The sequence below is a fragment of the Meles meles genome, chromosome 1 (assembly GCF_922984935.1).
Source record: "Meles meles chromosome 1, mMelMel3.1 paternal haplotype, whole genome shotgun sequence".
Taxonomy (NCBI): Eukaryota; Metazoa; Chordata; class Mammalia; order Carnivora; family Mustelidae; genus Meles; species Meles meles.
The window spans coordinates 123,773,937-123,789,093 of NC_060066.1; the positions used below are offsets into that span (position 1 = coordinate 123,773,937).

General features: G+C 40.5%; 1 protein-coding gene across 2 annotated transcripts in view; it reads left to right on the forward strand.

Annotated features, from left to right (window-relative positions):
- Nucleotides 1-14,627, forward strand: part of SLC25A24 (solute carrier family 25 member 24) — a 58,299-nt gene extending 43,672 nt beyond the window's left edge. For both annotated transcript variants that reach the window (XM_046018196.1, XM_046018199.1), the window contains exons 7-10: nt 2,484-2,591; nt 4,003-4,170; nt 9,970-10,120; nt 12,523-14,627. In XM_046018196.1, coding sequence (XP_045874152.1) covers nt 2,484-2,591; nt 4,003-4,170; nt 9,970-10,120; nt 12,523-12,707 — 612 coding nt within the window. In that variant the 3' untranslated portion in view covers nt 12,708-14,627. The remainder of the gene's footprint in view (nt 1-2,483; nt 2,592-4,002; nt 4,171-9,969; nt 10,121-12,522) is intronic.
- Nucleotides 14,628-15,157: the final 530 nt, after the last annotated feature.

The following is a 15,157-nucleotide window of genomic DNA, read 5'->3' on the forward strand; positions in this document are numbered from 1 at the left end:
TGAAAAAGGATTTTGTGAAGGTTTTGTGAAGTTTCCACATGCTATAGGGCAGTACACACAATAAGAAGAGTATCTTTTGGGGTGCCTGGGTGGCTCAGCGGTTTAAGCCTCTGCTTTTGGCTCAGGTCATGATCTCAGGGTCCTGGGATCGAGCCCCGCATCGGGCTCTCTGCTCAGTGGGGAGCCTGTTTCTCCCTCTCTCTCTGCCTGCCTCTCTGCCTACTTGTGACCTCTCTCTCTGCCAAAAAAAAAAAACAAAAAACAAAAAAAGAGTATCTTTTAGGATTCACCAATCCAGAGATAGGAGAACTTGGAATAAAGGCTCCAGGGAAGTGAAGAGATGAGAAACCATTCTGAAATGAGTGAAAGTAAACCAGGGGCTGACAAAAATTGTGCAGTGTAGACACATTTGGGGGGAATTTGACTTGAGTAAAAGGAAGGAGAAAAAATGAGGGAGAGTGATAGATAAGAAGGATGGTGGGCAGAGGGGAGTTTTGATAGGTTTTATTTTAATGTGCTCGTTACTGAAGGAAGCACGTCAACACAAGGAAGTGAAAAACATAGAAGGGAGAGGCTGGTGAATGCAGCAGGTGTTCACAGGAGGTATGTGTGCTGGGGAAACATGGTACCATCCAGAGGCCTTGGGAAGGACTGGCGTTGGCGGCATGGGAGACTCTTCTGTCACTTTGAGAAGAGAGAAGACGCGTGTGGCTGTGGATAATTCTGTGGAGGGTGGGCAGGAACATCCTTACGTAGTGGCATCTGTTCTTCCTTGAGTTGCCACGAAAGGACATTTCCTGAGAATGAGGAGGAAATGGTGTTGGAAGCTGGAAGAGAATGGAAATATTGAAATAGGTGTTGTAACAAATGGAAAAGAAAAGAAGAGACACAGGGATTTCAGGGTGGCTTTGGGAGCCCCGTTAACCTCCTGCTACTCTCTGTTGATTGATCCACTTCTCCCTCCTGGGCCAGTGGTTAATTACCTCTGTAGACTCACCTCACCTTCTGAAACAAGCAGTCTGTTTTGCCTGGTTTATGACCAGTCTGTGTTTGGGCAGAGCCTTTCTTTCCAAGTTGTAGGAGAGAATGGTAGTATTAATAGCGTTTACTGAATATTTGCCATGTGCTCAGCACTGTATTATGTATTATGCTGTATTATATGCGTTATCTTATTTAATCCTTTCAGCAACCTTGCAAGAATAGATGTTACCACAAATGAGGAAACACATACGTGAACTTGCTCAGGGCCACGCGTTTCTGGGGTTCCAGCCCAGGTCTCCCTGACTCCACAGCCCATGCTACTGACATCCTTGTCTGTTGATACGTTGCCAGCATTGGGGTCCAATTTTCCCCTCTGCCCGATTGGCTATGTTGGTTGCTTTAGTACTGCTGGTCCACGTGGGCTCTGGGGCTGATGTGGATGTGTAATTATGTGTTATTTTAAGTGTTTCCTACAGAAATGTCTTTCTCAGTTGTTCTGTTAATGTTTGCCACTTATTTTATTTATACTGGTGAAAATAGATTCATATTAAAAAAAGAAAACCTAGGGCCACCTGAGTGGTTGAGTCAGTTAAGCATCTGCCTTTGGCTCAGGTCATGATCTCAGGGTCTTGGGATCGAGTCTCATGTCAGGCTTCTTGCTCAGCGGGGAGCTTGTTTCTCTCTCTGCCTGCTGCTCCCCTTGCTTCTGCTCTCTCTCCTTCTCTCTTGATCTCTGTCAAATAAAAACATAAATAAAATCTTAAAGAAAAGACAAATTATTAGGAAAACATCGAAAAATTATGAATACTTTATCAACCCTCTATTTTCTGGGGAAGAATGCTATTATTGTGTTTTAGCAAAGGAGTGACTGGGTCCCATCTGTGGAACATCTGTGTTCTGTGGAAATCTAAGTTGAAAAACCACTGTCCAGTAAACCGAAGGTCTTAGCCTCTGAGTTTTCTTTTCTGCTAGATATTGTTAATGCAGTGTATACATTTGGAAAAACATCATTGTATTGTCAGCTGATTACTAGGTGTTGATTTGTGTTTTGGTATGTATGTAGCTTGGGCTGCCATAACAAAATACCGTACTGGTGGTTTATACAAGAGAAATTAATTTCTCACGGTTCTGGAGCTGGAGGATCCAGGACCAATGGGCTGACCAGTTTGGTTTCTGGTGAGGGCTCTCGGCTGTGCTTGCACATGGCTACCCTCTTGCTGTGTGCTCATATGCCTTTCTTTAGTACACATGTGTATAGAAAGAGAAAGAAGGGAAGGGAGTGGGGAAGAGAAAACTTTCTGGTGTCTCTTTTAAGGACACTAATCCTTTCATAGGGCCCACCCTCATGACCTCCTCTAAGCCTGGTTCTCTCCTAGAGGCCCCCATCTCCAAATATTATCACAGTGGGGGTTATAGCTTCAACCTAAGAATTTGCTGGGAGGGAGAGACATGACTCAGTCCTTAGCAGGTTTTAATGGACATTTTTAAATGTTTTTATACAGTACAAGAAATTGCTTACTGAGGAAGGACAAAAAGTAGGAACCTTTGAGAGATTTATCTCTGGTTCACTGGCGGGAGCAACCGCACAGACTATTATTTACCCCATGGAGGTAAGTACCATTGTGCAGCCTGACTCTTGGTGGTGTTCAGTTCATGATCTATCGCTGGGTAAGAGGTCATCCCCGGAGTGGCAGTTTAACAGGCCTTTATTATCTCACGGTTTCTATGGGTCAGGAATCTGGGAGTAGCTTAGTGGGGTGCCCCTGGATCAGGGGGTCTTCTAGGCCTAGAGTCAAGGTGTGGGTCAGAGCTGCAATCACAGCAAGGTTCAACTGGGGACGGGTCTGCTTCCAAGCTTGCTCCCATGTTTGTTGCTGGGCCTCCCTGGCTATTACAGCTGGAGATGTCAGTTTCTTATCTCAGGGGCCATCTCCACTGGCTGTACCCGCACAACATGATAGCTGTTTTCCCCAAGCCGGTGATATGAGAGGGAGAGAGAATTGTTAGCCAGCACCCAAGATGGAAGCTGCAATCTTGTCATTTCTGCTGTTTCTGTTAGTCACGCAGATCACCCTTTGAGAGCATGGGAGGGGACACCAGCTGCTACAATGTTGATAAGAATTATAACACCCATTCCTGTCCAAAGAGTTTCTGTGCTATAAATTTAAGAGTAGATTTGATTAGGTGATGGTAATCCTCACTAGACATCCTACCATTAGAGCATGGGATCAGCAAACCATGTACGTGGGGAGTACTTTGTACAGCCCTGGAGCTAAGAATGGTTTTATACATTTTAAAAAGTTGGTTAAAAAGATTTAAAAAATGTGCAACAGACCTGAAATTTTAGACCTACAAAGACTGAAATATTTACTATGTCGCCTTAGTAGGAAAAGTTTGCCAACTCTTGCTTTAGAGAAAAACAGTATTATAGACATGGCTATCTTTATTGACATGACAAAGGGTTTTACAACAAATAATAAAATCTAAGCAAAATATACCCTTAATCCTTACCTTTGTGATATGCCTATTAACCTGGCTTTCTTTACAAGCATCTTAATATGGTATGGTTATTTCTATGATTAGTCACACTCCTTTAAAAAATACCCTAACTGGATACATCCTCTTACATCCCCCATCTCAGTTAATAGCATCACCTTCCTGCCTCCCTGCTGCCCCGCTCCTGTGTTCCAAGCTAGAAACACTGAGGTCATCCTATAAACTGCCATTTCCTTCACCCTCCATATCTAATTGATCACCAGGTAATTTTAAGACATCTGTGAATTATTTCCTATTTTCTCTGCCCTCATTCAGATCCTCTTTACAATAAACAGATTTTTTTGGCTCTGGTGTTAGCCCTGAATTCAGTAGACATTCTATGTGAGGGATAACACTTCAAGAAATTGGGCAGTCATTTGAGAGACAGTATGTGCTAGGTATTTATTCTCTGTAAAATCACTTTGACTTCCATGATGATTGAATTAATATAAATGATAATATTCTGTTACATTCTTTTATAACTAGGTTTTGAAAACCAGGCTGGCTGTAGGCAAAACAGGACAATATTCTGGAATATTTGATTGTGCCAAGAAGATTTTGAAACACGAAGGCATGGGAGCTTTTTACAAAGGTTATATTCCCAACTTATTAGGCATCATACCTTATGCAGGTATAGATCTTGCTGTATATGAGGTGAGTCTGTAGCAATCTTCTGAATCTGAAAGTGTAATTAAATAGTTCCTATTGTTAGAATTTGACTTTATATAAAGAAGCACATAGGGGCACCTGGGTGGCTCAGTGGGTTAAAGCCTCTGCCTTCGGCACAGGTCATCATCCCAGGGTCCTGGGATTGAGCCCCGCATCGGGCTCTCTGCTCAGCAGGGAGCCTGCTTCCTCCTCTCTCTCTCTGCCTGCCTCTCTGCCTACTTGTGATCTCTATCTGTCAAATAAATAAATAAAATCTTTAAAAAAAAAAAAAAAAGCACATATATACCAGAAAGTAGTTTGTCACTGAAAGTAGATTCAGGGGTGTGTTATTTGATCAATTTTTTTTAAGTACCTCGAATATGAGACTCATATTATGCCTGTGGTCACCTCTATATCAGATTCCCCTATTCATTGTGTTTATTAAGGAAGAGCACAAATTCACACTATATAATGTAATTGTTAATTGTTATATAATTATAATATATATTAATATATATTTGTTCAGCTTAGAAGATGGTACTAGGGATTTTTTTTTTTTTTTTTTGAGGAGAGAGGGCACATTTTCTTTGATTTGTTAAAATCTGCCATCATAAAACCAAGAGACTGATGTGGATGACACAGATTCATCCCTGGCACTGAAAAGACAACTTAGACCGCACATAGTGAATAAACTCTGCCATTTAAACCATTTAATAATTTATGAATCTGACAAACAGTCTTGGTTTTTGCCTTTAAAAAGCTGAAGTTTTCAGCTCAGGTCATGATCCCAGATCCCAGGATCGAGCCCCGCTTCAGGCCCTCTGCCCAGCAGGGAGCCTGCTTCCTCCTCTCTCTCTGCCTGCTTGTGATCTCTCTCTGTCAAATAAATAAATAAAATCTTTAAAAAAATAAAATAATAAAAACTGAAGTTTTGGTTGGGGAGGGCAACAAGCCAGCTGCTAAGGCACAGTGTAGGGAACTGTGCTGTGATGGAAATAATCCTCTAGTGGAGGGAAGGGGTGGAACATGGAATGCAAATAGCTTTATTAGAATATAATTTACACACTGTGCATTTCACTCATTTTAAGTGGACAATTCAACGGCCTTTGGAATTTAAAATTTAATTTAAAAATTGTGGTAAAATGTATGTGGCATAATATTTGCCATTTTAACCATTTTTAAGGGTACAATTCAAGGATGTTAATGACATTCACAGTGTCCTGTCCCATCCAAATAGATAGTAATCTATTTCCAATACTTTTTTTTTTTTTTAAAGATTTATTTATTTGACAGATAGAGATTACAAGTAGGCAGAGAGGCAGGCAGAGAGAGAGGAGGAAGCAGGCTCCCAGCCAAGCAGAGAGCCCGATGCGGGGCTCGATCCCAGCACCCCGGGATCATGACCTGAGCTGAAGGCAAAGGCTTTAACCCGCTGAGCCACCCAGGCGCCCCTCCAATACTTTTTTTAAGTATTTTATTTATTTATTTGAGAGCAAGAGCTGAGTTAGCATAAGCAGGGGGAGCAACAGTCTCCTCATCAAGCAGGGAGTCTGCTGTGACTGAGGCTTAACCGACTGAGCCACCCAGGTGCCCCCATTTCCAATACTTTTTCATGATTCCAAACATAAACTCCATTAATTATATTGAAATAATTCTCTAATCTCCCTTCCCCTGCCAGCCCCTGGTAACCACTGTTTACTTTCTGTCTCTATGAATTATCCATTCTAGTTATTTCATACAAGTAGAATCTTATAGTATTTGTCCTTTTTGTCTGGCGTATTTCACTTAGTATAATGTTTTCAGGGTTTGTCCGTGTTGTAGCGTGTGTCAGAACCTCATTCCTGTTGGCCGAATAATATTTCCTTTGGTGTATATACCACATTTTGCTTATCTGTTCATTCTTGGTAGATACTTGGGTTTTTTGGGTTTTTTGTTTTTTGGCTTTGGTGAGTAATGCTGCAGTGAATATTGGCAATGAGTATATGAGTATCTGGTCAAGTCTCTGCTTTCAGTTCCTTTGGGTATATACTGAGGCATAGAATTGCTGGGTCCTATGGTAAATTTATTTTAAGCTTTTTGAGGAACTGTCAAACTGATTTCAAACTGATTTCCATGGTATTTGTACCCTATTTCATCCTACCAGCAGTACACAGGAATTCTAATTTCTCTACATCTTTGCTAACACTTGATAGAAGAAACTACCTTTTTTTTTTAATAGTGACCATCCTGATAGATGGGAGGCAGTATCTCATTATGCTTTTGATTTGTATTTGTCTTATAATATGTGGGGTTGAGCATCTTTTCATATGCTTGTTGTCCATTTATATATCTTTTTTGGAGAAATGACATTTTTTGCCAGTTTTTGGGTGAAGTATAGTTGAGGCACAGTGTTATATTGGTTTTAGGTGTACAACATAGAGATTCAGCAACTCGATATGTTATGCTGTGCTCACTGCAGTTGTAGCTTCCATCTGTCACCATATGACACGTGTATAGTGCCATCGACTATATCCCCTGTGCAGTACCTTTCATCCCCATGACTTACTCATTCTGTAACTGGAAGCCTGTACCTCCCATTCCCCTTCACCCATTTTGCCCATCCCTTCCCTTCCTTTCTCCTCCCCTCTGACAACTATCAATTTGTTTTCTGTATTTAAGAGTTTGCTTCTGCTTTTCTTTGGGGGGGGGGTTGTTTGTTCATTTGTTTTGTTTTTTTAGATTCCACATATAAATGAAATCATATGGTATGTGTCTTTCTTTGTCAGACTTATTTCACTTAATACCCTCATCATACTCTCTAGGTCCGTTCATATTGTTGCAAATGGCAGTATCTTAGTTTTACAGCTGAGTAAAATTCCTGTGTGTGTGTGTGTGTGTGTGTGTGTGCGCGCGCGCGCGTGCATGTACACACACACCCCATATCTGCTTTATCCATTCATCTATCCATGGACATTTTGGTTGCTTCCATATCTTAGTTATTGTCAATAATACTGCAGTAAACATCGGGCTATAAATTAGTGTTTTCATTTTCTTTGGGTAAATACCCAGTAGTGGAATTGCTGGATTGTATGGTAGTCCTACTTTTAATTTTTTGAGAAACCTCTGCACTGTTTTCCTCAGTGGCTGCACCAGTTTACATTCCCACCAACAGTGCATGAAGGTTCCTCTTGGCCAATTCCTCGCCAACACTTGCTGTTTCCTTTTGTTTCTCCTCTTCTCTTCTTGTCTCGTCTCTTCGTGTATGAGCTGTAGGCAGAGGGGCAGAGGAAAAGGAAGAGAATCTTAAGCAGGTTCTACATCAAGCATGGAGCCCAATGCAGGACTCGATCTCATAACCCTTAGATCATGACCTGAGCCAAATCAAGAGTCAGATGTTTACCTGACTGAGCCACCCACGAGCCCCTATTTATTGTCTTTTTTATTCTAGTCATTCTAACAGGTGTAAGGTGATATTTCATTATAGTTTTGATTTGCATTTCCCTGATGATTAGTGATGTTGAGTCTCTTTTCATATATCTGTTGCCTTTGCCCATTTTTAATTTTTTAAATTGTTGTTATCAGAGTTCTTTATATATTTTGGATATTAACCCCTTATCAGATATGTGGTTTACAAATACATTCTCCCATTCCATAGACTGCCTTTTCACCCTGCTGATTGTTTCCTTTGCTGCTCAGAAGTTTTTAAGTTGGTGAAGTTCTTTTATCTGTTTTTTTATTTTATGGCCTATGCTTTGGTGTCCAAGAAATCATTGCCTAATTCATTGCCTGGAAGCTTATATCCTATGTTTTCTCCTAGGAGTTTTAAAGTATTAAGTCTTCTGTTTAGGTCTTTAATCCATTTTGAGTTAATTTTGGTACATGGTATAAGGTAAAGACCCAACTTTATCCTTTTGCATGTGGATATTCAATTTTCCCCACAACATTTGCTGCAGAGACTTCTTTTTACAGTATGTAGTCTTGTTGATCATTTGGCCATATATTCAAGACTTTATTTGTGGACTCTGTTTTGTTCCATTGATCTGTGTATCTGTCTTTATGGCAATACTACATTGTCTGATTACTATTGCTTTGTGGTATCTATTTTTTTTAAGATTTTATTTATTTATTTGACAGAGAGAGCACAAGTAGGCAGAGCAGCAGGGAGAAGGAGAGGGAGAAGCAGGCTCCCTGCTGAGCAGAGAGCTCAATGTGGGGCTCGATCCCAGGACCCTAAGATCATGACCTGAGCCCAAGGCAGAGGCTTTCAGCTGAGCCACCCAGGTGCCCTGCTTTGTAGTATCTATTGAACTCAGGGAGTATGAGGCCTCCGAGTTTATTCTTCTTTTCTGAGATTATTTTGGCTCAGTGGGGTCCCTTGAGATTCCATATGAATTTTAGGGTGGTTTTCTCTTTTTCTTCAAAAATTATCATGGGGTTGTGGCACCTGTGTGGCTCAGTCAGTGAAGCATCTGCCTTGGGCTCACGTCATGATCCCAGAGTCCTGGGAATGAGTCCCACAAAGGGGTCCCTGCTCAGCGGCAGGCCTACTTCTTCCTCTCCCACAACCCCCTGCTTGTGTTCCCTCTCTCTGTCAAGCAAATAAATAAAATCTTTAAAAACAAAATTGCCATGAGGATTTGAGTAGAGATTGCATTGAATCTGTAGATTGCTTTAATTAGTATATTACTTTGCTTGCACTAGTATAACAATAATTTCCCCCGCATGTTAGCATAGATTCTTATACTTAAAATATCATATATTTAAAAAGTGGATTAGCATATTTTATACAGTTACTTTCAATCATCGCCTTCCGATGGGAATACAAGGATGTAGGCTAAACAGGGCAAAGGCACAGCCTGGAGATCAATACCCTTGATTCTGCACCCTTGTTAAAAAAAAAATTCCACTGAAGCATAACAAATAACATGGAGGACATGGGGAGATGGAGAGGAGAAGGGAGTTGAGGGAAATTGGAAGGGGAGATGAACCATGAGAGACTATGGACTCTGAAAAACAACCTGAGGGTTTTGAAGGGGCGGGGGGGGTGGGAGGTTGAGGAACCAGGTGGTGGGTAATAGGGCACATATTGCATGGAGCACTGGGTGTAGTGCAAAAATAATGAATACTGTTATGCTGAAAAGAAATTTTTAAAAAAGTGAAAAAAAAAATTCCACTGAGGGGTGCCTGGGTGGCTCAGTTGGGTAAGCTTCGGTTCAGGTCATGATCCCAGGGTCCTGGGCTCAAGCCCTGCATTGGGCTCCCTGCTCAGCGGGGGACCTGCTTCTCCTTCTCCCACTCCCCCTGCTTATTGTGTTCCCTCTCTCACTGTTTCTTTCTGTCAAATAAGTAAAATCTTAAAAAAAAAAAAAAAGCCACTGAGACTCATTCCCTTGTTTCTAAAATTGGAAGAATAGCTCCACCTCAGGGAAACAACAAAATGAAGTGTATGTGTAAAGTATAAAATTGATGCAATTAGTAGAATTATATTGTTTTTATTAATACTCACTGTAAGAAATGTTCTTGAGATACTGTGTTTGGAGTGTTGTTGATCTTAACATTAGTTTGGAAGAAAAGGAGCAACCAGTGCAAATCTCAGGTGTTCTGGATCCCCACTGGCTCCCCCCACCCCGCCCCCACCTCTCCGCTCCCTGCAGAGCTGCTGCCTCCTCCAGGGACTGCTGCTCCTGGGACTGTACCCCTTGATCCTGCAGAAATGTAGCCCGTCTCTCATAAGGACAAGAGTGGCTAAGAAAGTGTTCATGCTGAGTGAGAGCTGTTGTCGAGTTGGTTGTTCACTGTTTTTCTTCTTTCCTATTTCTCTGGCAGCTCTTGAAGTCCCATTGGCTGGATAATTATGCCAAAGACTCTGTAAACCCTGGAGTTGTAGTGCTGCTGGGGTGTGGTGCCTTATCCAGCACCTGTGGCCAGCTGGCCAGCTACCCCTTGGCTTTGGTGAGAACACGCATGCAGGCTCAAGGTGGGTTTTGTTTTTTGTTTTTGTTTTTTTAAAGATTGATTTATTTACTTGAGAGAGAGAGAGCATATGGCAGTGGGAGGAGAGGCAGAGGGAAAGAGAAACCCAAGTGGACTCTGTACTGAGCAGGGAGCCTGAGGTGGGGCTAGAACTCACGACCCTGAGATCATGACCTGAGCTGAAATCAAGAGTCAGATGGCTGAGTCACCCAGGAGCCCCTCCCTTGGCTTTCATTACACTGTGTCCTCCTGGCTCTTCTGCCAGTTCATTGAGTATTCTCTTTTCCTAAGACTTGCTGGCTTTTATTGCTATTTAAAATATGTAGCCTGTGACTTTATCTTTTTTTTTTTAATTGTTTTCTGTTAGTCACCATCCAACATTAGTTTTTGACGTAATGTTCCATGATTTATTGTTTGCGTATAACACCCAGTGCTCTGTGCAATACGTGTCCTCCTTAATACCCCTCACTGGGCTCCCCCATCCCCCCACCCCCCTCCCTTCTAAAACCCTCAGTTTGTTTCTCAGAGTCCACAGTGCATTTCTTTTCTTTTTGGCCCTTTTGCTGCCAGTCTCACTCACCCACTGTCATTTCTTTAAATAGTGCCCCCCTGGGTATCTACAGCTCTATCTCCAGTCTCTCTTCCAAGTACCAACGACTCCTACCCCCAACCAAGTAATCACTCATTAATTAATGACTACTTCTAGAGCCCAATGGTCAGGTGCTGGAAACTCTGCCAGACTCTAGGGTTAGAGCAGTCCACAAGACAGATGTTGTCCCTGCCTTTGCTGAGTGGAGAAAACACAGGATCAACAAGTAAACAACCTTGTTAACACACTTTCTTAGGGGAAGCACAGAACAAGGATCCTTAACCTTACTTGGGAGCCTGAGAACGTTATCATTTAAGCTCCTCCTGGAAAGACAAGTGGGAGTTAGCTGGGCAAAGATGGGTGGGGTGGAAAAGAAAGAGCATTCTAGCCCGAGGAAAAGTGTATGTGAAGGCACTAAGGCAGGGGAAATGGGGACTGTTTGAGGCACCAAAAGATCATGTGGCTGGAGAGAAAAATGCAACATAGTAACCAAATATTATGTATTCTCTCATTTAACCATCACAGCCATCTTTGGTATTGATACTAATATCCTCTGCATTTTATAGATGAGTAACTGGGGCAAAGAGAGATTAAGTAACTTCCTTAAGGTTATACATTTGGTAAATAGTGAAGCTAGACTTCAAACCCAGGCTGTCTGATAAGCAGCATCGCCTGACAATCCCTCCGCTCCTGTATGCCAACTCCACTTCAGTCCTCCCGTGGGCCACAAGGCTGTTGTTTTTTATTTTATTTTATTATTTTTTAAAGATTTTATTTACTTATTTGACAGACAGAGATCACAAGTAGGCAGAGAGGCAGGCAGAGAGAGAGAGAGAGAGAGGAGGAAGCAGGCTCCCTGCTGAGCAGAGAGCCTGATGCGGGGCTGGATCCCAGGACTCTGGGATCATGACCTGAGCCGAAGGCAGCGGCTTTAACCCACTGAGCCACCCAGGCGCCCAAGACTGTTGTTTTTAAAGTCAAATTCCGATCCTTTTATGCCTGTGCAGTAACCTTTGTGATCTCCAGTGTCTTCCAAATAAACTCTAAGGTTCTTGGTGGGACTTTCAAAGCCTGTAGTAATCTGGCCCCACTTATTTCTCCGCCTCCCGCCATTGGGTGCCCTCCGTGTAATAACCATGTAGACGGTCAGTGGTGTCCCCTAGCACCTGCATGTTCCCGCCCCTGTCTTTGTTGTGCCAGCAACACGGGCTTCCCCTTACCCCCTTTCTTGCCTCTTGAGGTCTTTTGCACCGCCCTGGCACCCTACATTTTCCCAATTTCCCCAGAATGTTTCTCCTGCTCCCCTTTAATTCCCAGGATTGAACTACTCTCTTTTCAGTGTGTCATTAATAAGGAGGTGTGGCGGTGGCAATGCAGGGCTCGAGAAAGTACGTGAACTTTGGAGTCAGAAAGACTATCGGCTCTCAGTTCTCCCCTTACTAGCTAAGTGGACCAGGCCAAGTTTTTCCATCTTTCTAAGCCTCCAATTCCTCATTTGTAAAATGGCTATAACACTTAACCTTGCAGAATTGGTGGATAAGGTAACTAACCCAGTATCTAACACATGGTAATCACTCAACACGTAACTGTTGTTATCATTGTTATTATAATTATGGACCTCACTCTCAGGTGCCATGCAAGGAGAATTACATAAAGGGGTACTTTCTTGAGCCCCTTGGAATAAATATTATCCTTTCATTATATTCTCACATGTCATTTGGAATCATAATTATATATGACAGTAATAACAAAGCATGCTTGAATATTAAATTAACCTGGTTTCTTTTCTCTTCTTTTTTTTTTTTTTTTTTTTTTAGCCATGATAGAAGGAAACAAACAGATGAACATGGTTGGCCTCTTTCGACGGATAATTTCTAAAGAAGGAATCCCAGGACTTTACAGAGGCATCACTCCAAACTTCATGAAGGTGCTCCCTGCTGTGGGCATCAGTTATGTGGTTTATGAAAATATGAAGCAAACTTTAGGAGTATCCCAGAAATGACATGTTGAATTTTTTGCTTTAGCATGATTATTGAAATTGTCAACAATCTCTGGAGTGACTTTTCCTCCTAGAATTACAAGTCTATAGCAAAAGAAGGGCTTTATTTCTCACACAAAAAAGGAAGAGCATATCAATGATTATTTCAAACATTTGGGCTCAATTTATATATATATATATATAGAAATGTAAAAAATCATAGTTTTGATAAGCTCATACAATTTTGAAAAGGCCAGAAAAATTATATTTTATCTTTTCTTATTAGTACCTTTCTACACATCTATGCCCTGAGTCCTAAATCTGAAAAATGTATTGCTTGAATTAAATATGTTTTATGTGATAATTATAAATCACTAATTTTTATTTTGGTTGGTTCAAGTTCATGCCAGTTCCTTAATACTTAAGTGTCTTTTTGTACAAAACAAAATGATCAGAAAAACTTGAAACTTGAGTTGTTTTATGTATTTGGAATGTCTTTATAGACTTCTTAAAATTTCCTTTTAGAACCATTAATAGAAAATCATTGCATGAAAACATATCTTACTGCAGCCAAATAAGTATAGGGCTTCTATCCTTATCTTTCTTGAAGATGAATGAGGAAGAACTTAAGTGGCAGAATTGCAGGACATGCAAATACTGTAGTCCATTTATATTTTTGTATAAGGAGGAGTGATGAAATAATATTTATTTCAGTGGGCCCTTTTCCATTTTCCTTGCACTGTTATTTGGTTCCTGGAATGGCACACTGATTGTCAGTGTATTACTGTTAAATTATCAACACAAGGCAACTTATTTGAAAGATTCTATTTATTCTGTCATCACTTTGAAAAGCACCAGGAGACAAAACCCTCTTATTTATGTCAGCTTCTTCAGAGCATCTCTCTTTGTCCTTTGTTTCCTACTTGAGTCAGATTCTGTTTTAATCAGGAAAGCTTCTAGGGTACATTATTAGTAATCTGACATTTCTTAATTACATGAGGTAGGTTGATCATGGGTGAATGATATTTTCATTTCCCCCACACTGTTGAATTTGTTTGAACCTACAGTTCTCAATTTGGACAGCACAAACCTAGGAGATTAGTACATTTTAATAGTAGTATATATCAATATTATGTATTAGGTACCTACATTTAAATGAAAGGCCCAAGTTATAAACATATAATTCATATTCTCTCTTGCCCCCAGTTTTAGGAACATGTTATGATAGAGAAAATTCATAATACTGATAGCATATTTTTTATTTTACTAAAATATTTTTGTAGTCAACCATATTGTTTTGATTTGTGTGATTAAGACCTAGATATTTATTAGTCAAAGTTGTTCTGTAGCTTTTTAATTTAGTTCCTAAATTCACGTTTGATTTCTAGTGGTTTCTGTTATAAATTGCCAACATTTTAGTGAAAATCCAGTGATGTAATAGGCACTTACTTTACTTGATCCTACCTCTTATATTTCCTGAACCAAAAAGAAATGTTGGAGTTGTGTTTGTGAAATATTATCCTAAAATACAGTTTTTAATACATTAGTTATGCTTGATAAATGTCTTTTTTTTTTAATTATACCTGTGATAAACACAGGACTCTATTTTTTCTTCAGAGTTGTTTATACTTTTGAGTAATCCAGAAATGACAATATTAAGGTACATGATTAGCTTTTTCTTTTTTTACTCATGAGAATTATGAAATGAATGACTAGAATTTCAAGCTACTGAAAAGCAGTCATTGTTCATTATGAACTTAAATTGTTTGCTACTTAACATTGTAAGGTATGAATGTGATTTATCCATGCATCTTGTATCTTTTGAAAAAATCATCTTGTGTCTTTCAAAAAGAGCCCAGAGTTGAAGATGTTTATTTCCAGTATTACTGCATATGTACTTTCCATTTACATTAAAAAAAAAAAAGCTATATATTTGTTTTAAAATGACTCGTTTCCTCATTTAAAAAAAAAAGTAGGCCACCAAAAAAAAAAAAGTCTATCTTACAGCTTCTATCCCTGGCAGCAGTTTGAATAACCGTTTTCATATCTGACTCCATATAATCTTTCCAAATATTTTGGCTTTTCCTGAATAGCCATAGCAGTTGTCTCTGTCGTATATTTTGGCATAAGATGATGTTTTTCCTAACATCCGAATTCCACATTTACTAGTTAGGGTTACACCTCTGGGGGTTCACAATGTCAGGGTGAATTCAGAATCGTGGGATTTCTTGACACAATTTGGTGGCAAATCAGTTTGTCTGGAAGCCGTGGGAAGCAAGCTAAAAATAAGTCAGTTTACTGGTAAGTGATTGAACATTTTTTTTCACAATGCAGATTACAGGGGCACCTGGGTGGCTCAGTGGGTTAATGCCTCTGCCTTCAGCTAAGGTCATGATCCCAGGGTCCTGGGATGGACCCTGATTCAGGCTCTCTGCTCAGCAGGGAGCCTGCTTCCCCGTACACCCCACTGCCTC